Genomic DNA, 25,068 nt, shown 5'->3' with positions numbered 1-25,068 from the left:
TCCTGAGTTGCTCTCTTGGAGCAACTCAGGACAGTTGGAGACGTGATGTTTGAACTGTGAAGGAAGCGTTTATTGTTCTGCTGCAGAATCAAGCTTTCTGTGGCGCAGAGGGGCCTGAGCCTGAGAATGAAAAATATGTATTTGGACGTGTGAAAATGAGATGCATGAGAATAAAACAAAAAAAGTGTGACTTTCTCCATGTTTCTTGGACTTGTTTTTCTTTTTAAAATTGTTTCTATGAAAAAATGATGTGAAAAATGAGATATCTGCACAAAGGAAGTTTGAACATGATACAAACTGATGTCCTTTAAGGGTGTAATGAACAATGGATTAGGCGATAAATTGCGATATTTCACTTGGTGATTATCGTATCGATCGAAAAAAAATGTTTGATTTTTAAAAACAATTAATTGTGTTAACATAATAGGGGTGTGCATTGCCATGAATCTTAAGATGTCACGATACCAAATATCCCAATACTAAACAATACGACATACAACGCGATATCAATATTACAAATTTTACCTTTGCAAGTATATAATAGTAGAAAATACAATTTATTTAATGTTTTTTAAACTTTCGAGAACAAGTAAATGGTAACTAACTGTAATTCAAGTATAAATATCAAAAACAAATGGTCCATTTATCAAACTGTCAAATGATTTTTTAAAAAAAGTTTTTAACTTTTGCTTCTACAACAGATTCTGATTTTGTTAAATTTTTTAATTCTTTAAAAAAAAGTAACCACATACATCTACAAAGTGCAATCTTGGAAACTTAGTTGATTGCACTTTATTTTCATAAAACATACTGGGCACTTTTATAGATGTATGGTTATTTGAAAAAAAAAAAAAAAGAAAAAAGATTTTAAGAACTTGACAGAATCAGAATCTGTTGTAGAAACAAAAGTTTAACCTTTAAAAAAAAAAAAAATGTTATTTCACAGTTTGATAAAAATACCTCTTGTCGTTGATATTTGTACTTGAATTACAGTTAGTTACCATTTACAGGTTCACGCAAGTATATAAAAAACAATTTCGAATGAACTGGGCACTCGGAACTTCTCCGCGCCGAGTAGCACGTACCACCACGTTTCTGAGAATTCATTCAAATGACTCAGTTCCACCGAATAAAACGAATCAAATTGTGCGACTTAAAATCGTAATCTACGTTGACTTGCCTTTGAAATGACATATCACACGACTATGTTCCAATAAATTTAGAAATTACCAGAAATGGGGGGTGGGCCCCCGAGCCGCTTGGGCCCCTAATCAAATTGTGCGAGGCATAATTGTAATCTACAGTGAATTATCTTTGAAACAATATATCACATGACTATGTTCTCAGAATTTTGTAAATTACCGGAAATTAAGGGCTCAGAGCGTCTCATCATATTCATTCATATCAAACTGCATTCTGATCTAACGAGAACTAACGGAGTAGTAGTCATTTGAAAAATGGGCCCCCGTGACTCGTACGAGGTAATTTGCACCATTTATACATTGGTATGTGCCAATGATTCAGTAGCACCAACCGTCGTAATATTTGACTCTCAAATAAATGAGAAATCGACTTTTGTTTTTTTTTTCTTCTGGGGCCCCAAATCAAAAATTGGGCTCCGAGCATCGATGCGTACACATTCATAGATTATAGCTACCACATTTCAGCCTGATCTGTGATTTTAACTAGTGTACACAACAACTACAAGAAGTGAGTGGCGTTTTGAGCCCGTCCTGAAAATGAAATAAATTGTATTTTATACAATTTTGTGCTTGTAAAGGTGAAATTTGTAATTATGTAAATCTTATTGTATAGTGTCGGGATATATTTTGTATCGTGACATGTAAATCGCGTTGTCAGATTCATGGCAATGTCCTTATCCTTAGCATTTCCTTCAGGTTTAGTGCTGTTAGTTTTTTCTCATCTGCTGGAGTTATTTTCATAGCTTCCACTCAAACGTTATGTAATTCCTCCTCTTCCTGTGTCTCCCTCTGCAGGTAAATATATCCAGCTATGAATATGGACAGTGCCCGTTCAGTGGTGCTGCAGACCCTAACCCAGGCCACCAGTCAGGACACAGCTGTGCTGAAGCCTGCAGAGGAGCAGCTCCGTCAGTGGGAAACACAACCAGGATTCTACTCAGTGCTGTTGGTGAGGGATTATCAGCATCACAAATACTTTATTTATCCCAGGGGGGGATCACTTATGTCACAGAGGCTCGAGAAATATTACAAATGAAAAGAATAAACACCAAACAAAGTAAGGAAAAAAAGAGAAAACGTTCATAATTAAGTAAGACTGTTGATTAAATAAGGGCACACATTACAGTAGAAAAAAACACAAGATAAACGACTTAAATGATAATACAAGATGAACAACATGAAAAACGAGCAGAATTATAATCACAAAACGTGTTACTAAATGTAGGACTTTTTAGAGCCCGATTTGTAACAACGACCCAAAATTTACTGTTTACAATATGTACTGATACAAGTATCGGGGGGAGTCTTGATACATCACTAAAAGGCTGGATCGATATCGGCAATGGTCTGCTCTGCCCGAGTCCGAATATGTGCATTCCTCCCAGGTAGAGTCAAAACTGCGCCTGCTGGAGGTGAAAACCAAAATTGCAGTGTATAAAAGTCCTCATTTCATGGAAAATGTGGCACCAGCAAACGCATGTTAAATAGCTTTTTACATGTTTTAGGGAATACTTTTATGACCTATTTAAAGTTCCCATGTTATGCTATTTTTCAACATCATCTCCATTTGTTCTAAGAACCCCAAAAACATAGTATTTGAGGTTTATTTTCCCAAACTCGCCTGTTTTTTAGAGTTTTAGCCTCTGAAAAGTCACTTTCTGACCAACTCTACACAAACAGGCTGATTTGTGGCCTACTTATGCATATTTATGAGTGGGCGTGTCTATAAACGGTACATTGACTTCCTCCTCCCCGCACGGTGACGTAGGGCCAGAGGACGGCCCGCCCTCCTCCCACCCACTCCGTAGCCGAGCTCATGTTACTTTATAAACACGAGACAGAGAGTGGGGGCGGGGCGTTCACGGTACATACATAGACTGTAGAAAATACATACATAGCACTGTGTGAAGAACGCTGAAATGCTCACCTTTGTGGGCGTGTCTGTTTACATGTCAATCACGGCAGAGAGCTTCCTGGAGGCGCGGCTTCTCCAGCTCAGTGCCGCGTCAAATTCGTCATCAAATTGTAGCGAGGTGTTTGGGCTCCCCCTGCAGTAAGAAAGGAGTAAATCACCCTCTAACCAACGATTGACGGAATCAATGAAAAAAACACTTTGGACATGTGTATGAAGCCCTAATAGACCTTTATCATGTTTAAAGTACAGAAAAGTTAATTTAGCTTAACATGGACCCTTTAATGTGTTTAGAAGAAAATGGCAGAATTTGCTTTACACGGACTTAAAACAATCTATAAAGTTGAGAATAATAAAAATGGAAGTCCTGTTTTTTTATCACATTATTATTATTTATTGTTTTCTATCACATTATCATGTTTTCTATCACATACTAACGCTGCGGTATGGCAGTGAGAAGAGGGACCACCTCTGTGATGGTTTGTGCTTTCACTGTGAATGCTTTTAAATAACCTTTTGACATAATTCGCGACATATTTAAAGTTTTTTCCTCTTAGAATAATTGTCCTTATCAACTAGACTAATAGCTCCGTCCTGTAGTTCTATTAAGTGGCTTAATGGTTTTTGCCACACACCGTCATTATTTTTCCATTTGTTGCATGCCCTCCATTCTGTGGGACTCGTGCACTCTTCGGCATCATTAAACACAGTCCCTCCCCTAAATTTTCCATTATTAGCCGTTTAGGCTAAGAATGTATCAGTAATTATCTTATTGATGTGTTCTCTTTTCAGACGATCTTCAATAATCACATGCTGGATGTCAATGTGAGGTGGTTGGCCGTGCTCTACTTTAAAAATGGCATTGACAGATACTGGAGGCGAGTGGCTCCTCAGTAAGTACCTGCTCTCACTTTTCACTTCCCCCTCTGTTTTCCCATTATTTTCCTCCACTGTCTCTATTCATCAGTCTTAATCTGCACGCCGTTTCCTTTGAAGCCGTCCTGTTTTTCTCACGTCTTTTGTGGCGACAGATTTGTAGTAGCAATTTTCTGTTTTGTGTGTTCTTGTTGGTTCTAGCTTACATCTGCACTTCTCCCCACCACTTTTCACAGCTGTCAGCTTTTCTTTTTCCCCTTCCATCATGATTATTCCTCCCATTCACATGGTTATATTCTATTTAGCCTTTTCCTGCCTCTTTGTCTGCTGCGTGAGCGGCTTTGAGAATTCAAAGCTCACGGTGGATCTTTAGATACCTGACTGACGTACAATTGTGTGCTTTAGATTTCATTTGAAAGGGTGTTAAGTTCAGAAAACACTGGTTGTCCTGTGCTAAGCACTTGTTTGTTCAATCGGCATCCAGGCCTGGACCACTTAGTGCTTTCCCAATTTATCTCTTGTTAACATATTTCCTTTTTTGTTTTTTTGTGTAGTGTTTTCTGACGTTTAGTCAGTTTTTGGGGTCATTTTGTGTCATTTTTTTGTCAATTTAAATATTTTCTCTCATTTTGTTCTGCTGGCATTTTGTATATTTTTATTGCTTTTTTTTGTGTATTTTCTTTCTCGTTGTGTGTATTTTATTTATTATTTTGTGTATTTTTTGTCTCTCTGCATTTTTTTTCTCATTTTGTCAGTTTTTTGAGACATTTTGTGTATTTCTCTTGTCATTTTGTGTAATTTTTTTTGTCAATTTATATATTTTCTCTCATTTTGTGGGTTTTTCCTCCATATTTTGTCTTTTTTTTTGGAGTTTTCTTTCTCATGTTGTCTGATTTTTGTCATCATTTTGAATATATTTTTTGACGTTTTGTGTAATTTTCTTCCACATTCAGATACACATACAGTTCTGCTGGCATTTAGTATATTTTTATTGCTTTTTTTCTATATTTTCTTTCTCATTGTGTGTATTTTATTTGTCACTTTGTGCATATTTCTCTTGTCATTTTGTGTAACTTCTCTCATTCTTTGTTTTTCTCTTCCATGTTTTGTCTCTTTTTGGAGTAATTTTTTGTGTTTTTGTCATTTTATGTATTTTCTTTCTCATGTTTTTTGGCATTTTGTGTATTTCTATCCCACATTTTGTCAATTGCTGGTATTTTGTATGTTTGTATTGCTTTTTTGCGTGTATTTTCTTTCTCATTTTGCTTATTTTTCTTCCTCTTTTTGTGTATTTTCTGTCACTTATCTCTCATTTTGTCAGTTTTTTGAGTCATTTTATATATTTTCTTTCTTATTTTGCTTATTGACTATGTCTTTTAATACTGATTCTAGTTGTTCCATAAACTGTTGTTTGTGCCTTATGTCCTGTTGCCTCCAGCTGCTTTTTTACTTTAGCGCTGTCGAGCATGAACTCTTTTTGCTTGTTTGTTTTGGTGTCTTATTCCTACTGCTGCAGCAAATGTAATGTCATGTTTCTTGTATTTTGCCATGTGATAAGCAGCTAGCTTTACCTATTTCCAGGGTGCCTATTGTACATCTGGCCGAGGACTACAGATGAAAACTAGCCTTTTGGCTAACTCATGCATATTCTATAGTTGAGCTGTTATGTTAATATGCACTGTCCTTGTAAATAATCGCATTTCAAACCTAGTCCAGGGTCTTTTAATAGAGCTTGGGTTTTAATTCAAATGCAGGTTTCCACTAAAGTTGGAGGTTGTTAAAAACATTAATCTTGAGTTGAAATTTTACTTTTAAGCTTTTCTCACCCTCAGATTGTTTGGATATATGCGCTGGAAGATTTTGGAGCAAAATCTTGTTTCACTAATTCACACCTTGGCTCCAGTAATTGAACTTTGAGTCACATCTCGATTCTGTCTGCACAGGATTAGAGTTTAATTCATTTTTCACGCTGTCGCAGATCAAAAACGCTCCCTTTAGCTGCACCCAAACTTTACGCTACCTATTCTGAAACTTTAAAGTCTTTCTATTTTAGTTTATTTTTTTCGAATAGAATTGACCTACGTTGGGGAATAGTTTGATGTTTATCCAAAAATGTTTAGATACACTGTAGATGTAACCTGTATACCTGAGTGGGTAAAGAAATCGTAAAAGAAATTTCTTTTTTAAACAATGAAAAACAAACAGGAAATAGATTTAACACAAATTGAACATGTGTATCTTTCAGTTTGAGAAGGGGCAGGATGACGTGAAAATCTTAATTTAGCTTCACTTTAAGACCTTTTTTTTTTTTTTAAATACTGTATGGTGGAGTGTTCAAGAGAAAGTTGTGCTCCATATGTGTGTATTTTTGCAAAGCTAACTGGGTGTTTGGACTAAAATGGAGGATTTTTTTTTTTATTTATGGATGTAGCATTGTTTGTCATTATTTATTTGTCATTTCTCTCTTTTTCTCCACACTTTCTGGTCCCAGTGCTTTATCAGAAGAGGAGAAGACATCTTTGCGTGCTGGTCTCATCACTAACTTCAATGAGCCTGTTAATCAGGTTAGTGAAGAAATGTTTACTTTAAAATGTGATACGTGTGTGCATCTGTTTTTTTAGAGTAATTTGATGTTGCAAAACGTTCATTTTAACATTACGGCTCCCTCTCTGGTTTGAGCAAGGTATTGAGCGGGCTACTTCCTGTTCCGGGTTCATGATGTCACTGTGTATCAGTTTGTTTGGATTTAAAAAAGTTTTTGTACTGCTAAAAGTTATTTAAGTGAATATTTCATGGTTATTTAAAATGATCCCCGTGATCCCACACTTCCTTTAAATCACGGGTCACGGAGTTCACTTCCTCCTCCGTCACCATATCACGGCTGATGCGTGTGTGTGTGAGAGTGCCGATGTACAAAATGAAATATTTCTACCAAAAATACACAAAATGACTCCAGAATCACACTACAATGGCAACAAAAAACAATAATTATACAAAACATGCACAAAAACACAACAGAAAGATACAAAAATACACAACGACTCTAAAAAAACATACATTACAGAAAAATACACCAAAACGAAAAAAATATAAAAATGAGTAAAAAACAACAAACACATTTATCATTTGCATGTCCCATAGAATTAAACCAGGGAAATCACACACACTATTTTACTTTGCACCCGCAGATAAACCCCTTTATAACACTACAGAGTATGTACACCTCTTTGTACGTCCAACCTTCAAACACATACTCATTTGGTCATAATTGACAACTCTCCTTAAGCTCCTCCCACTATATGAATTCATACTTTCGAGGGGCACTGTACTAGTGGTGAATAAAGCTCTGACTAAATGCACCAGTGAGTGACGACTCTCTCCCACTGAGCAAACCGATGTTGAAACGACGTCTCTCACGGGTGCACAGTGAAAGTTTTTTTTCTGAAAACGACGTATTCTAGACGTCCCAAGAAGACGTCATAAGAAAGATGACCCAGGTTGCTTTCAAGCGTGCTTCCTTACCCTTTTTATTCACATCATTTTTCAACATTGTCAATTATTTGAAACGTTTACCAAATTAATTGTCTGAAATGCTATGACGAAAAACAGCATTGGAATACATTCGAATAACTGTTTTGCACTGTAAGAGCGTACAATACCATACATTTTGGGAGTATTGTGACGTTTATGTGTATTTTTTACGTTGTTGTTGTTGTGTGCATTCGTTGAAGTAACCTGACCAGACGATGTTCGAAAAAGACGTCTTCTCAACGTAGTTTCAACGTTGACAGTGGGAATTAAGGCTCAACATTTACATTTTTTCTTAAAAAGATTGCAGAGCATAATATATGAATGTTACCAAAATAAACCTGGATATATACTGAATAATGGTTTCTTGGGGTTGAGTATTGGCAAACACTGATCTGAACAGATTATAAGAAAATAAAATGCCTGTGCATACATAAATATTGCAGGTATTACACACTGCCATCATAAAATCAAGTGCATCAAATAACTATTGCACATTGAAAGCATTGCTCAAATACACAAAAATATTGATTAAATATTTTTTTAAAAATCGCGATATATTGTGAAATTGATTTTTTTTCCCCACACCACTAATTATATCTAATAAACAGAAGGTTGTTTAACTTTCATATGAGAAATGAACAGAAATCGCTTCAAATGTTGAACATTGAACCAAGCTCCAGATGAGGTCGTGGTCATGACGTTCGGATGCCAACCTTTTTGGGATGTTGCATAGATGTTGTCCAGATGTGGTCCAGACTGATGTGATATGAATACAATCTGGAGTTCTGTGGTTGTTGGATGTTTAGTGACAGACTTAAAAAAAGAGAGAATTTGCTGCTTTGGTTGAGCTCTCATCATTTTTTTTGGTAATGCTAAACGTATCCGTGCGTGCAGTGCAGCATCTGTGTAGGAATGAGGTAATAAACGATCTCACTATGATTTTCATCAGGTTCTATATCCCTGAGGGACGGATATTAAGTCAGGACTGGTATGGTCCATACGGCGAGTAATGAATGTTTTTTAACCTCCAAATGTTTTTTTGGCCACAGTTTTTTTAAATTTTTGGTTCATTTTGGGCAGAGTAGAGGCTTTTATTGCCTTTTTAAAACATGACAAACACCTAAAACACACTCAAACAGACCAAATCCAGCCTGTTTAATATAAACTCTAGGATGTTTGTTAAATCTTTCTTTTCAACGTTGTTTGAAAGTCATTAAATATCAATAAAAACAAATATTTCAGTCAAAGAGGTTTGGTTTAGTGCTGCAGTAAATTATTATTTTAGCACTCAGTCAGTCTATATATGGTCAGTAGTCAGATTAGAGAAATCACATGTTTTGAAGTTTTAATATTTTATGATTTTATTTCATAATTCACAGATTTACGTAGGGCTGAACGATTATGGCCAACATAATCACAATTATTTTGTTCCATATTGTAATCACGATTATGATCATAATTATTTATTATATTAAGGAAAAATCTGTGTTTTTATTGCACTACTTTTAAACAAACAATATGTGTACAGTTTACTGCTTAAAAATTGACATTACTTAAATAAATACAACCACAGTGTTAAACGGTGAATTTAGATCCAAAGCTCAAAGTTCAACAATGAAAACATTTACTTGAGGAATGAAACGTGATATTTTTTGTTTTTCTATTCCACGGAGCGTCCATTTATCGCTTACTTTGCTTTTACAACCAATTAAATATACAAACTTATGGTTTTCAACCCACATTTACAGGTATACATATCTGCCTTAGTTTAGAATAAAACAATTTATCAAAGAAAACTGATCAAGCTGACCTGCAATTACTTGTCACTACCTGTTGATAAGTCTTAGTCATTAATAATGTGACAGAAATGAGTTATTCCTCATTTCATTGAACCAAAACATCAGTGTTAGATAATTACGTCTGTTAGCAGAGATACTTTGAAGCATCAAAATTGTGTGAAGTATTTAGTCCGGATGCTTGAGATACAGCATTAGAAACAGTTCCTCTCCAAAATAAGCCCAATTTATATGCTTTCAGGATCAGATATTTGAATTTCAAATTGTTTCAAATATCCCTTACCTAGGGTTGAAAATTCCTGTATTTTTTAAAGTAGGAATCTTTCCATGGGAATAAACAGGATTAAACGAGGAATTGTAGTAAATTGATGGATGTTAAATATAGTTGGAAAATATATTTTAGCTTCATATTGAGTTACACAAACAGATTTCATGTAAGTTAAGTTTACTTATGAATACTTTTGCAATTTCTCAATCACATGAACACACGGCACATTGCTTATTATTGAGGCCACGCCCCCTGCTGAACCCTGACCCCCCATTATCAAGTAAGGGGTCGGGCAGGTATTTTTATTTTATTCTCATAAAATTTATTCTCATAAAATTCCGACTCGTACGTCATTAATCTTTAAATATTATGACTTTATTCTTGAAATATTTCAACTTTGTTCTTGAAATGTTACAATTTTAATCTCATAAAATTATGATTCTTTTAATATACGACTTTATTCTCATAAAATTGCAGTTCTATTCTTTAAATATTACGGCTTTATTCTCGAAATATTGCAACTTTAATCTCATAAAAGTATGATTCTATTAAGATACAACTTTACTCATAAAATTAACAGTTTATTCTCAAAAGATTAAGACTTTAATCTCTTAGTTTTTGTCTTATGTGGGCCTAATACGCCATCGTAGACGATACCTTCAGTTTATCCAGTTTATTCTTAAACCAAAGTGAATTGTCAATGAGCTTTTTTCCTTAAGGTTCTATTTTTTTAACTTGAAGTCAAAAAGTTAACTTTTCCAGGTTTCAGAGAGTTTTCTCTGGCCTAACTACTTTGTCTGGTCTATGTTGCCTCTGGTCATTTGCTCATGTACGTGTTTTTGCCGACAGATTGCCACCCAGATCGCGGTGCTGATAGCTAAGGTGGCCCGTCTGGACTGCCCCAGGCAGTGGCCAGAGCTCATCCCCATTCTGCTGGAGTCTGTGAAGGGTCAGGACGGGTTACAGCAGCACCGAGCGCTGCTCACCTTCTACCACGTCACCAAAACACTGGCCTCCAAACGTCTCGCACAGGACCGACGGCTGTTCCAGGACGTGAGTTCCTCCTCATTTCTTTGCTGATTGAAGTCGTTCTTTTTCATCTTTGGTAGTTATCCAACTTTTTAAAGTCCCCTGCCGCTCTCCACCTTTTTAAAATGCAGCACTCGTTATTAAAGTACTTTTTCATTTCAGAAGAAAAAGTTTAGAAACTCCACCACTTAAATTTCACCTTCTCTCTTTTCTTGTCTCTTGCCCTCTGACATTGTCATGTACCGTTCCCCCCCCTGCCACCCCCAGCCTCCTGTTTTCAGGATGAAACAATGAATAATAAGGTCATCTTTAGAAATTTCATCTTCCCTTTTTTGTCTGTAGGAGATGCTGTTTAGCCTCTGTTGAAGACATGTGAAATATATGATTTTTATGTATTTTTTTTAAAAACAACCCGTCTGCTTTCATGCAAACCCACACGTTTGATGAAACATTGATTTGCATTGGCGTCTGTGAGTGAGACGGCTTTACGTGTGTGCGTTCTCAAGTGGAAGAAATGCCCGTGTGATTTCAAACGTTCCCTTTTCCAGAAGATGGTGAATCATAGAGCACAAGTTAAATTAAAGCTTTAATGTCACGATGAAGGAAATGATCAGAGAATGACACTGGCGCTGGGAGGGAACAAAAGGGGGAAAAAAGCAGACCAGTAGACATGAGAACAGGGACTGGGAGCAAACATTTGGGTGTCACGCAGAGGAATCCTCTGCGCCAGAAATTGTGCTGCCCTGAAGCGATAGGGGTGAAAAAACAAAACAAAGGCAGCCTGGGCGGCCAAAGAGTGAATTTTCTAAATCATGCACTGATGGCTTCCACGCTGGCAGACTCATGCAATGCTTTCGTCTCCTTTGGTCGCTGATGTGACGCACTTTGAATTTCAGATATAACAAACATACAGCTTCAATCCCCAGACCATCAGACTTTTAAACTTATAACAAAGGCTACAAATTACCTTTATTGACTGAAAAAATGTGACATATTAGGGAAGGTGCAATTAGGACAAAAATATCGCGATATATTGCCGTATCGAGATATCGTCACACTCCTAGTCTAAACTGCAAAAAAAACCCTTTGCAACTCATCCCTCACTAGGGGTGTGAAAAAAAAAAATTGATTTAATGATATATCGCGATTTTTTGGGTGCTGATTTAAAAAAAAAAAAAAAAAAAAAAAAAAAAAAGATGTGCAAGACAGAATTTGGAAAACAATGAAACGGAATTTAAAAAAATAAAAGAAAAGGGATTATAGAGCCCTACATTATATGGATGCGCAGAAATGAAAAATCATGGCCAAAGCAAAAACTGAAAATGAGGAAACCAAAACCGAAACATTGAAATAAATTATTATGCAAATGATCAGTCTTTACATTTATGGGTATAAATGTGTAGCCACTAAAATGAAAACATTGAAATTGTATACGTTAATATTAATGCTTCAAAGAATAAATCATTTAAAGATGAGAACATTTTTATTCAGCAGTGATGTTCCAACAATGCACAATATAAAATAAAATCAATATTATGTTTAACTTGACCCCACTCATACATTAAATTATATTGTACAGGCCTGTAAGTGAGAGAGCTGCTGAAAGAAAGTCAAATTAAAAATGTTCTCTCATTAAAACACAAAGTGCAGAAGATCAGCTTCTCTGCTTTATTTATTATCCAAGCATGTTCTTGGAGTGTGCTTTGATTGCGGTGCACATCATTTTTTGTGCGCGCTGCTTTAATCCCACCCAAGTAATGATCTTTGTCACGTCATGATGAAGTGCAGAAGATCTCTGTGAAACGTGCGCAGACATACTCTGAAACCAGATTCATGCTGCTGATGCACAGCCACGCGTCGCAGGTGTAGGGGTCCGTGTTGACGACACTTAACTACAGAGCTAATGTGACACAGAAACATAAAACACACTTACGTCCACCGTCTCAAACTCTGCTCAAGAAACGCTTTAGTGCTCAGATTGCGGTGTTTGCTCGCGTCATCACAGCATTCTGTTTCGGTTGCCTTGATTCTGCCGAAAATGCACTTTTGGGCTGTTTTCAGCAGAACATTTTCGATGGCCGGAATTTCGGTGCATCACTAGTGATATTAAGACATGCAAAGAAATTTCTTTCATAATGCGCAATAGAGAATGTTTGTTTTAAATGACAAATAAAAATCTATTTTCTACATGCTTTGGATTTAGCCAATATCCCATATGCTGATATTTTACAACTCATTTAGCTACCAATAGCCCCCCCCTTCACCAAAAAAGAAATGAAATGCACCCTGCGTGGCTGCTCAATGAAACGAAATTCGATTATGTTTAGGATTATTACAGCGAACGATTACAAAAAAGCATAATCGAGAAAAGCTGTTAGCCTAGCGATAACATTAATCTAGCATTAACATAGCAATATCATTAGCCTAGCATTGGCCTAGCATTAGCCTAACAATAGCATTAGCATTAACCTAGCATGAACCAAGCAATAACATTAACCTAGCATTAACATAGCAATATAATTAGCCTAGCATTAGCCTAACAATAGCATTAGCATTAACCTAGCATGAACCGAGCAATAACAGTAACCTAGCATTAGCTTTAACATAGCATTATCATTAGCCTAGCAATAGCATTAGCATTAATCTATCATTAGTCATAACCTAGCAATAGCATTAACATTAACATAGCAATATAATTAGCTGAGCATTAGACTAGCATTAACATTGACGTTGCATTAACATTGACCTTCCATTAACATTGACAGTAGCCTAGAAATGGCATTAACCTAGCATTAGCATTAACTGCTCTATTTATATTCTAGTTTCCAATGTTGTCATTGTTTTGAATTTTCATTCACGTACCCCCTATAACAATTTGTGTACCCCTGGGGGTACCCGTACCCCACTTTGGAAATCTAGGACGTAGAGCCAAGATACATCACGTGCAAGAAGTGTTTTGTTTTGTTTTGTTCAAAAGTGAACATGCTTGATTTTAGTGTTTGAAGGATTTTTAATTGATGTTTAAAGAATATATTTTGTTTTTTTGTACAAAAAATTAACAACTTTTTGGTTGACAAATAATCATGATTTCAATTATGACTAAAATAATTGTGATTATTATTTTTTCTATAATTGAGCAGCCCTAGTTTTTAGTGGGAGTTAAGTACGTATGTTAACTTTTGAATAAAAGTTAAAAAAAAACACTTAAAGGTTAAGTTTGTTGACTAGAACACTGATAGAAGTTTTTAACCAAATTTCTATTTTTTTTTTTTTTTTTTAATAAAGACAAACTGAATACACAGTGTGAGAAGTTAAATATAAGTCCTTTAGCTCCTGAAACGAGATGTGCTAACAATGTAAACAAAGCAACAGATTTTCCGAGTTTAAACATTATGATTTGATCCGTTGCGGCTGTGTTTCTAAAGCTGTTTATTATGGTGATGTATTGGGGCTGTCAGGAGACACTATTAAATTGTTTGTGCAGCTCTTTGTGGGTACAGCTGCTTTTTTTTCCTGGTTGTGTAACATTTATCTCTGCAGTGTCGCATACGATCGGGTGGGGGGGTTCATGATAGGAATTGTAATCAGCCTTGTGAAATTACATCATGTTTTGTCTCGAGACTGGCCTCCAGCCATGTTGATCAAGGCTTTTTCACAGCTCGGATCAAAAATGCTCCATAGGAGATCAGTAAACAGGATTCTTATCAGCTGACAACTTTGTTTTTAATCTGAAGTATAGTTACTGATCAAGACATTCTGGTTTTCATGCATCATTTTTGACAGATTTATTACTTTTTGTATTTATATCAGTCAAAAAAGGAGTAAAACCAAAAGTTAAACAACATAATACACATTTAAATTTCACATTCACGCATTAATCTGCCGGAACATGAAAAGAATCTCAATGAAACGCTTATATTACTTCCTGTCCACTGAGGTAACGAGAAGAAGGGAAGCACCAAAACCAGACACTTGATTACTAGGCATCTGTCTGTTGCATGGTTATGTTTGTTCTCTAGTGAACAATCGATTTTGAAAAAGTATCCCTCGTGTCTCCTTTTGAAACATCAAACACCCAGTTTTTATGATCTAACTTCAACATAAGTGAGATGCCTGAGAGTGAAAACATAAAGTGGAGTCGAGAATAGAAGATCATTTCCAAAGTCTGGTTTTTCATTTTCAGCACTCACGGCTGGATGAAATTGGAAAAGAAAATTTCTAATCTTGCAGTTTGTGTGAAGAATTGATCAAATCCTGAGCTGTTATTGCATCTTTTTTAGCAACTCTATTTAGACTTTCTTCCACTGATTGGCAAATTTTTCTTTGATGATTACTTTGTTTATATTTTACACTTAACTCACCAAAGCCTCAGTTTGCATTCATTAAAGAGTAATTTCAACCTAAAACCACTAATTTTTTGCAATATTTCATTTTAAGTCCAAAAAGGCAACGCAAACAAATACATACAAAAACAAATACTACACCCCCCACCCCCTTTCTTGTTCACTCAAAAATAAATCTATCTATAAAAGCAAAAAAGGTCTGTGTGTGTGTGTGTGTGTGTGTGTGTGCGTGCGTGTGCGTGTGCGTGTGCGTGTGCGCGTGTGTGTGCGCGGTATGAGTTCGACCTGAAACTTGGTCAACGGGTTCCAAATACCCCAACGATTATGGCCCTCTTGGTAATGAGCGCGGTATTGAGCACGCTACTTCCGATTCCGGGTTCATGACGTCACTGTGTCGCAGTTTGTTTGGGTTAAAAAAAAAATAATAATTTCAATATTAAAAACGTTTTTGTACTGCTAAAACTCATTTAAGTTAATATTTCATAGTTATTTAAAATTGTTCCTGTGTTTCAAACACCCTCACGGTCCAAATAAGGTTGCCAAATTTTTAGAAAAGTTTTATATGACTTCCTCAGGCTATATGTTATTTATTCTAACGGCACACAACTGTTCATTTCTCTGGCCCATTTGGTTAAAGGCAGGTGAGAATCAGACTTCCATGTAAAGGCAATGCATTTTCTAGCAACTGCCAGGGCGATTTAAAAAAAAAAAAAAAAAAAAAAATGTTGTTTTGTATTTCTTCAGCGGCTCCATTTTAACAAAATTTCCAATTAGACATAGTTCAGGATCCAGAGGTGTCGAGATCTTGGTCATGGTAGATAGAGTATTATACAAATCCTGCCAAAAATATCTAACTTTCACCAAGTACAATGTAAAAATGACCCAAATTCTATTGCACATCGAAAGCATACATCAGATAGTTCAGGTTTAGACCTGCCTAAAACCACTATTTTCTGCTAAAAATAAATGTATTTGATATGAAGTAATGTTGTTGATTAATTCTCATCCAAATCTTGACACTTTTAGTCAAAGTATTTTTATTTTTCGTTGAAACTCGGCTTTTACAATCAAATTTTGCTATTGGCTGAGAATGGAGGCTGATGATGTTTTAGAGGCAGCTTTCATCATGAACACCCTCTGTTGGCTCCGCCCCTCCTGTAAAAACTAGCACCTGATGGTAGTGGTGGGGGATCCCAATACAGTAATACAGGGATACTGATCCAATTTGATACTTTGATACAACAGTGGTTTCCAAACTCATTTTCTTTTTTTTTACTATTTTTCAAAACAACTTCATTTTGTACTTATTTTTTTAAATATGTGATTTTATGAGTTTTGAAAATTTGTATATCTGTATTATTTTTGTAAATATGTGTATCATATTTGTATTAATATTATTATTATCTATCCTACTTTATTTTCTACTACCGTAATGTGTGCGTTTCTGATCCCTGTTTTTAACAGTCTTTTACTTAATTAAATACATATTTATTGTTTATTCTTTCTTTTGTCTTTGCTAACATTTTTATTCTTTTTTTGTGATTTTTTTTTCTGTCACTGTAACAAAAGCAATTTCCCCCTGGGATTAATAAAGGGATTCTGATTCTTAAGAAGAAGAATCACAATTGATTTTTTTATTATTTCAAGGAGGAAGGGGTGTAATAGAAAAGGTTTGTAAACTACTGCTTTATACCGTAATCATTTCTTTGTATAGTGGGTGGTTAAGTTTTGTTGTTTTGACTGTATTTCACTGTAGTGTAGAAAAGCCCAACCAGGGACAGGAGTTTTAAATTAGCTACACACTGCATCACATGAGCTACAAACTTTTGTATCTATGCTAAATTGCATTATCCCTGTCAAATAAATAAGGTTGATGTAACATTTTTTCTTTTCTTTGGATTTTTAAAAATAAACACCTTGGATAGAATATGGGAAAAGTTTATATTAGGTGACTAAAAACATCACTATAAACCTTTATGTTCACAAACATTTTCCCCAAACATTGTTGTGCATGGGTTTTTGTTTTTCCCTAAAGAAATTTGTCACTTCAAAATAAATTAAAACAAAATAATTGCTTTAGGTAGAGAGTTAAGAAACTACAATACAAAATCTATTAACATTTTTGCCTTTCAGTGCACTTCTTTTCTGGGTTTTCCTTCAATAAATAAAGTGAAGTGACTAGGGATGTAACGATTCACTCAACTCCCAATACGATTCGATTTACGATAGAAAATACTGTACTATCTTCCTTTTATTTTTCATTGTCAAAAGAATCCCTTGATAAACTACTCAAAACAATGCAATTTAACTAAAAATAAAACTTGAATTAAATAAATAAAGGAATAATACAAATGAAGAATAAGCCTATTAATTTAAATGCTGGTTCTATAGTAAACAATGCAAAACTGCATAATAGTTCCTTTTCTTTTTAAAAGTGCCTCAACAATTGGACTTAAAAAAAAAGTCATTGCACTGTTTTTACATCAGATATTTGTTTGGACCAGCAGAGGGCGCTGGTAATCCAGTGGTCGGTTGGCATGCAGATATTCTTGCAGGGAAGAAGAGATGCTATGCTAGCAGACAGAGCTAATAGAAAAACGTGACTTTTACAGTTAGTCACGTAATATTACAGATATTCTTTTGGCCAGAAAGAAAGTAGTTACAGATTCCGCCCGCCGCCAACACTTCTGGACAAGAGAAGTATAAATATATATAGCGCCCTCTGCTGTTTAAAAAAGGACTGTGATTCAATTTTCACAGTATCGATGTGAACCGTGATACCTATGAATCGATTTTTAGCTGCCTTACGATTAATCATTACATCCCTAGAAGTGACTGCTGTTGAAACTGTAGCAGGGGAGAAAACGAAACTAGAGGATAGATTTTCCTAAACGGTTATTATTCAACATCCAAACCTACATTGGAACATGTATCATCAATATTTTGGATCGATCCGCCTGCCTCTAACTATTGGCTCTGCAATTTGTGTCGAGTTGATTGGATAGAGAGAACCTCAGAGTATTGTTTTTTTTTTTAATTTCCAGCTAAAACCTGGGAGTATAATTAATTTTTAAAGAGCAAATGTTGACTTGGTTTATTCCCTGTTTTGTATCCGCTGTGCAATGCACACGTTATTATTTTTTTCTGTGCATAAATAATAAATAAGGTTAAAAACTGGGGACGTTATTCATCTCCATAAAATACCAGAACGTTCCTTCTGCTCTTTGACTGTTTTGTTTGCTTCTATAGGAGAAAAAAAAGTGTAATTGCTTTGGCCTGACATGATGGTGTGGCAGCGACTGTAATTGGGAGCTCATTTAAAGTTAAGTGAGACGGGTGACACAGAGGTCCCTCTTTGCTTTGTGCTCATGGAGTGTGTTATGGGAGAGTGCTTTTATATTTGGCTTCATTGATCAACAGCCTCCGGTGTTTTGGATGCTCCTCGCACATCAAAGTCTGCTCACTTTGACCTAAAAACTCTATGTTTTGATCATTTTTTTTAAAGTGTGGGACTGAACTGATGATGCTTGTGTATTTGTTTACAGCTGGCTTCTGGCATCTACAGCTTCGCGTGTTCACTTTGGAGTCATCACACCGACTGCTTCCTGCAGCAGATCTATGCGAGGGATGAGGCTGCAGCCCTGGGCTCGCTGGAGAGGACGCTGCTCTCCCTTAAAGGTATCATCGTTTGTACCAACACGCCACGCCAGCCCCCCCGACCCCACCCCCGTGTTACTGTTTCATGCAGCGGTGCAGTCATCTATTAATAAGGAATGTAATGCAGTGTTATTTTTCTACAAGGCATAAAATGTGTGAGTGAATTTTCAATGCAAAAAGTCAACCAGTGTCCAAAATCTTTATTTGTCAAACCAACAAGCAGTTTTTGCAAAAAGCCAACACTAGAATAGAAAAATTAAACATTGTCATTTTTTCTTTATTTTTTTAAGTGCTTCGTAAGTTGACAGTTCACGGATTTCAAGAACCACAGCAGAACATGGAGGTGATGGTGAGTGTTTAGAAAGGCTTTCATATTTTCCTTTTTTTTTTGACTAAGAAATACAAAGTGCAAAACATGGCCCTGAGATTTGATGTTAAACTTGTTTGTGTTCAGTGTCGTATTATATCATCACATCACAGAGACACATTTAGCCTAAAGTGGAGTACACACGCACACAAAGGTAATCAGGCTGTTTTTGTCCTGATTTTCCTCCGTCTTGACCAAGGACGGCAAACGCCTGATTGTCTAACTTCACCGAATGTGTAACTGCTGCGTAACAGCAACAGAGCTGATACGTTTCCATTAAAATCAATGTGTCAATTTCTACCACCTGCATATGAGGCTTGTCACTGCTGCGTAATGATTCTCCATCAGTCTGGTGCCCTCTGCATCAAAATATAATACTTTATGTTCAAGCTTCCTGCTCCTCAGGGTGGCGGGGGTCTGCTGGTGCCTATCTCCAGCTTTCTTCATGCACTAGGCGGGGCTATACCCTTGATAGGGCGGTGGTGGATTGTATTTCACATATAAATATTGACCTTATTCATGGTTGAATCGCAATAATCTCCACAAAAGCTGATGAGCTACAGGACAAGACTGAGTTTATTACCTTTTGCTCCACTCCAAGGACACAATGAACTGTTTGAATGGCTTTGTACTTCTCTTTGTATTCACTACAACTCACTATATCGCATGATTACGTGTGAATTGGCGAGATCTCCTGAGTCCTTGCTGCAACAGATATGCATCACAGACGGAGGCTGTTATATAGCGTTTTTTGTATGGAAAATATAATTCAAAGTGCTTTACATTATCAACACTTTACATAGATTAAAGAATACTCCACATAAACAATCCACAACAAACCCAAACAACATCAAGCAAACCTACACACAGAGACACATAGGTTTAAGATAATAATAAATGGGTCAGTTTTTCTCATACCTACTGTTGCTGACTATTGTTCTCTGTTTGAGTAACATCACTTGATCAAGCCTTTTCTAACATTCCACACTACAAAATAAGTAATAAAAGTATGTATGTTTCGTGCTGATATTGTATCGGATCGATACCGGTATCGGCCAATACACAAGGCTGAAATTTTGGTATTGTATCGGAAGTGAAAACGTTGTATCGGGACATACCTAATCCACAAACTGTTGTTATTGTTTTTAGCCAGAAAACTGCACATTACAGTAAAACACATGGCGGCTATTGTGATTGTGAGTTCGTCTCAGCGCTTCAGGCTGTGTGTTTATCACAGCAGCAGTAGTCATTCAGCTGTTTCAAACACATCACCGGAGTGTTAAACTGCTAAGTCATTTGCTTCTCTTCCTCATCTCTATTTCCTACGTGAATAGTACATTTAATGTGATAATCATTTGTTTTGTCCAACCACTGCATCGCTTCGTGTCAAAAACACGTCAGATCAAGTCAAAGGCTATAGGAGGCGATACAACGGATACTAAAAATGGAACTGCTCTCTGGGTGCTACACCGTGGCTGCCCACTGCTCCTCAGGGAGGGGTTAAATGCATGTATGACAATATAATATAATATATATTCTATATTAAACCGCAGTGTTTTTTTTTTTTTAGCTGTGAGGTAGTTTGAGAGGGAGGAGCTCACATTCTCATAGGGTAGGAGGAGCCAGGATTGTCAGGGGGAGTTTCCGCTAGGGGACGGCACGTGGTGAGAAAAATCAAACTGCTCCGTTTGGAGCTGACTTTTTCCAAAATGTGGAATAACGGGAGGGAGGAAAAAGAACTTTTTCAACTTTGGCCCTCTGAATGAGGCTAAAAGAATGTATATCACTGTAACAAAACCATTATAAAGTTAATTTTTCACAATACTGCCCCTTTAAGTTTACAATAGAGATAATAACATAAGTCAAATTAAAAATGGAACTTAGATAGGAGCTTAATTGCACAAATTAACAAGGTAAAATACAAAATGGTAGATTAAAAAAAGCTAAAATAACATTAAATAAATAATAAGCTAAATTAAACAAGTGGGCCTTGAGCCTGTTCTTAAAAATGTAAGCGTTCTCTGCAGTGTGTGTGTGGAAAGCCGACGGCTTATGAATTGTGATGTGGAACGGAGTGTAGCCAAGCAAGAAGCGAGCTGACTGAGAAACAAGGAAGTTACGTGCAAAAATCCTTCATTTTTTTTAGTTGGGGATTTTTACGTCACAAATACTCCCAAGACCACCATCATTTCCTCCTCTCTTATGTCCACTTCCATGTTGCGTGTTGTGTTTTCCGGCAGTTGCTGTGTCACATCACGTTTGATTGATCTTGCAATTTTTATATCTTGGAGGAACAGATTCTAATGTTCTACAACATTCATTACTGCTCAGGTTATAGGTACACCATCTAAATTTGACTTTGGTCATCGGTTTGGATCAAATTTCTGCATTCAACATACTTTACTACTCATTCTGCAGATGTTGTTCTCACTCCGTGCACATTCACATGTGAACATGTGCTAAATTATTCTGTTCCCAGCTCCTGTCTAATTAGGAATACAGTCAGCTACCACTGGTTGACAAAGCAATACAATAAACCAGCAGCTGTTCCCAGTTCAGCTGACGTTCCCTCGTGATGCTCTCTGATTTAATATTTTTCGTTTAACCTCATCAGTTCATCTTACTAATTGATTCATCTCTTTATATCGGTGTCATCTTCCCTGGCACTGGGAATATTAAAGCTGATATCCGGATTTTTCTGAGAAATCTATGTTTATGTATGATTCTTTTGAAATTTCTAACAATACTTAACTAGTCTTTTACTATGATCTACTGCCGGTAGTCATTCATATACATTAATGTATATAAGTCCCTCCTGCGTCCTATAGACTCCTATACAAATGGAAATGATCGCAGTGTGTGCACAGCCAATAGGTTTCAACTTCCTGTTTTTGAGACTGTCAATCAAAGTGAATGCGTAACTGTGCACGGAAACAAGGCCGTGCGTCACAACAGCAAACAGGTAAATATGATTTTGGCTCTTACCTGACCCATAGACCTATATCAGTGCGACCCGATGCGACCTTGTTATGTTCCGCGATGTGCGTGCGGAAGAGTAGAGGCGTGGCTTCTGGTAGATTCCAGGAAGTGGAGCTGTTGAGGGCGGGACATCGAGACGTCCTCTCAGAAACTCCGTATATCAGCTTTAAGACTTTTGATATTTTCCTTCCAGAGTAAAAACATGTATTTCAGTCATTTCTTTAGTTGACTTCTGTATTTTCTAGATTTTCTTTCTTAGTTCTTTAATGATTATCAGCCTGGATATCCCATATGGCTTCTGCTCACTGGGTGTGTGATTAATGGCACTGCCATTGACCTCATGGCTGAACAATAATGTAGAACAAAACAAATTGCTTTTCATCCATTCATCATTAACTTTTCTCTGTTAATTTGCAGCTCCACTCCAAAAAAAAAAAATTGATTGTTTTTTCCTCCTGATGTTGCAAATTACTTAATTTCTCTTCCTTGGTGCAGAGGACGTGAGCAGTGCACACTCTGAGGTTTTCCAATTAATGCTTAAGCTTTTGATCAGTGAAGAAATGTTGAAAAGATGCAAACTTCTCTAACCATGTTCTCGTCTCCTTCTTTTCAGGGTTTCTTGAATGCAGTTTTTGAAAGACTAAAACAGTTCTTGGAGTGCTGTGAGTACTCGTCTCTATTTTTGTCCCAAAGTTTTTGATCCGAGGCATTTTTTTTCTCTCTTCAGTGAACAGAGTTTATATTCATCCTGCTGATGATAGTTGGAGACAGGACCAGTTCACAGATGGACTGCTTTAGTAAAATATCAGCTCCATATTGTTGCATCCACTTACCCATTTCCGTTTTGTTTCCGTTTCATCAGCGTTCTTTAATCAGATGTCTGGCTTGTAAATTTTTCTAAATTGTGCCAAACATGCTTCATATGGTTAATGTTGTTAGTGTTGCTTAATGCCATATTTCTTTACTGTATTTAAGATTAAAGCATGCATTATTTTGCACAAGATTTGACGTCTCTGTTTGCTAAAGTTGCTGCACATTAGAACACCTGTCATACGGAGAGCAATAATTGCATGGAAATGTGATAATATCCAAAATATGCCCAAAATAGCTATTTTCATTTAAGTAAGTAAACTCCGTCTTAATTACATCATATTTTACGCAAGGATTGACATTTTACTTTCTCTGGCGACCTGCTTATGAGGACAAATTGCTTGATATTATCCCAACACATGCATGTGAGGATTATGTCCTGGTCAAATTGCAATTTCTGCTTGATTTTGTTAAAAATAAATAAAATTTAAAAATGAAATTCACAGGCCTTAAATAGGTCAGCTGTTTATGCACTCTATGTATCCGATCCAGTGGGCGTGCACTGTAGCTGTTCCCACTCAAGGTTCTTGAAGCCAAAATACGGCGCTTAGGGGCGTTTCCATCTTGCAAATTTGACGTCATTTGGAGCCAGAGTCTTTGCTGTAGGGTGCGGCGGTAGGAGTCCTGGGAACAAAAAAATATGTGACGAGTATTTTAACTTTACAGTTTGACCCACATCCCATCTGTTATCATTGAGGAGGCGGGGTTTATGACCTATACTGCAACCGGTCAGCAGGGGGGGCTCTAAAAATAAAAGCTTCACTCCAACGGAGAGCTTGTCCTGTCCATTCTTTTTACAGTCTATGATCCGATCCAGATGAAACTCGTTGGGGCCGTTGAGGAACCAAACTGACATAACTGAGTCAAAATTCCTAAAGAACGATCAACGATCACCGTTTTGCCAGTTATGAGAGATAGGGATTTTATTTTGTTTTTTAAACTAATCCAAAATTAGTTTATTGATCTGAATCCCCTACAACATTTGATGCAATTTTCCATAGGGTAAATTTTGTCAAAATCTGTAAGTGCGTTTGATGTAAACCTGCTAACAGATAAACAAACCAACAAATTAAAAAATGAGCTTCTTGGTGCAGGTAACTAGTAGTACTAAACCTGCATTACACAAAAACATGCAACTTTATGTAGAAGTCAATGCTGCAGAAAAGCCAAGCAGGCTAAAGGTGCATTCTCACTGAACGTGACTTCAGAGATTTTTAGATTGGATTAGATTAGATTTTAATTTATTTTGAATATGTAAACACATTTTTGCAATTCAGTTTATATGACGGAAAAGGAGCACATACTTATTTAATCCCACCCCCCATCCATAACTCCATTTTACGTTAATTAACTAGCTTCTTATTATAATAATTGACACCACAAACTCTTCACTTCACCTGAGAAAGTCTATTTCACTTATTTCACATCATGAAAGTGGAATTTGCAGCTATGGTGACAAATCTCTTTTTTACATTCCAGGTCGTCAGATTGGAGCAGACAGCACATGCAGAGAAAAGCTGGAAAAGACGATCATCCTCTACACTAAAGTTGTGAGTTTCCACAATAGATCATAAAGTAATACAGATTTTTTTTGTAACCATCTTTCACAGCCAACTTGCTCCTTTCTTTATCTTTCTTACAGTTATTAGATTTCCTGGAGTGTCATCCCTGTGCGTTTATACCACTGATCCAGCGCTCCCTAGAGTTTGCCGTCAGCTACGTGTTCACACCAGCGGGGGAGGGGGTGACCTTCGAGCGCTTCATCGTTCAGTGCATGAACCTCATCAAGATGATCGTAAAAAACGCCGCCTACAAACCTGCCAAGAACATTGACGGTACAAGATGAGACGTTGGAGATTTTCTGCAGCCCAGAGGCAAAAGGATGAGTGATGTAACAAGAAAGTCCTGAGACGAGACGTATCACATCAGTGATTAAATTACAGACTTAAATCAGGAGTAAAGGGGACTGAAGTCACTATATGCAGGAAATCCAGACTAGATTTGAGGTGTATAGAGATGCTCGTGTTGCAGATTTTTGTCCCACTTGATGTTTATTTCACACTCTGAGGTCCCCGGTGCTTTGTTAGTGACAGAGCACGGCACTTGAGCTTGTTCTCTGAGCTCGTGTAGTGTGGCCTTTGCTCTGCTGGAAAGCTCTCCTTAATAATCTCTTATTTTTCTTTTGGTTGCTGAGGTTTTCAAACGTTCTTAGATTTTTGAGTTAACTTTCACATTATC

At 36.6% G+C, this 25,068-nt stretch overlaps 1 protein-coding gene across 1 annotated transcript in view; it reads left to right on the top strand.

Moving 5' to 3' along the window:
- The window catches only part of ipo11 (importin 11), a 147,587-nt gene that overhangs the window by 3,398 nt on the left and 119,121 nt on the right, over window positions 1–25,068 (top strand). The window contains exons 2-10 of the mRNA XM_028458673.1: window positions 1,998–2,151; window positions 3,907–4,007; window positions 6,482–6,554; window positions 10,435–10,638; window positions 18,503–18,635; window positions 18,905–18,963; window positions 22,574–22,622; window positions 24,310–24,380; window positions 24,473–24,665. Of these exons, the coding sequence (XP_028314474.1) occupies window positions 2,014–2,151; window positions 3,907–4,007; window positions 6,482–6,554; window positions 10,435–10,638; window positions 18,503–18,635; window positions 18,905–18,963; window positions 22,574–22,622; window positions 24,310–24,380; window positions 24,473–24,665 (1,021 nt within the window). The 5' untranslated portion in view covers window positions 1,998–2,013. The remainder of the gene's footprint in view (window positions 1–1,997; window positions 2,152–3,906; window positions 4,008–6,481; window positions 6,555–10,434; window positions 10,639–18,502; window positions 18,636–18,904; window positions 18,964–22,573; window positions 22,623–24,309; window positions 24,381–24,472; window positions 24,666–25,068) is intronic.

The sequence above is a fragment of the Gouania willdenowi genome, chromosome 9 (assembly GCF_900634775.1).
Source record: "Gouania willdenowi chromosome 9, fGouWil2.1, whole genome shotgun sequence".
Classification (NCBI taxonomy): domain Eukaryota; kingdom Metazoa; phylum Chordata; class Actinopteri; order Blenniiformes; family Gobiesocidae; genus Gouania; species Gouania willdenowi.
Note: the sequence above shows the minus strand (reverse complement) of the source record. Positions and strands in the feature narration are given on the sequence as shown.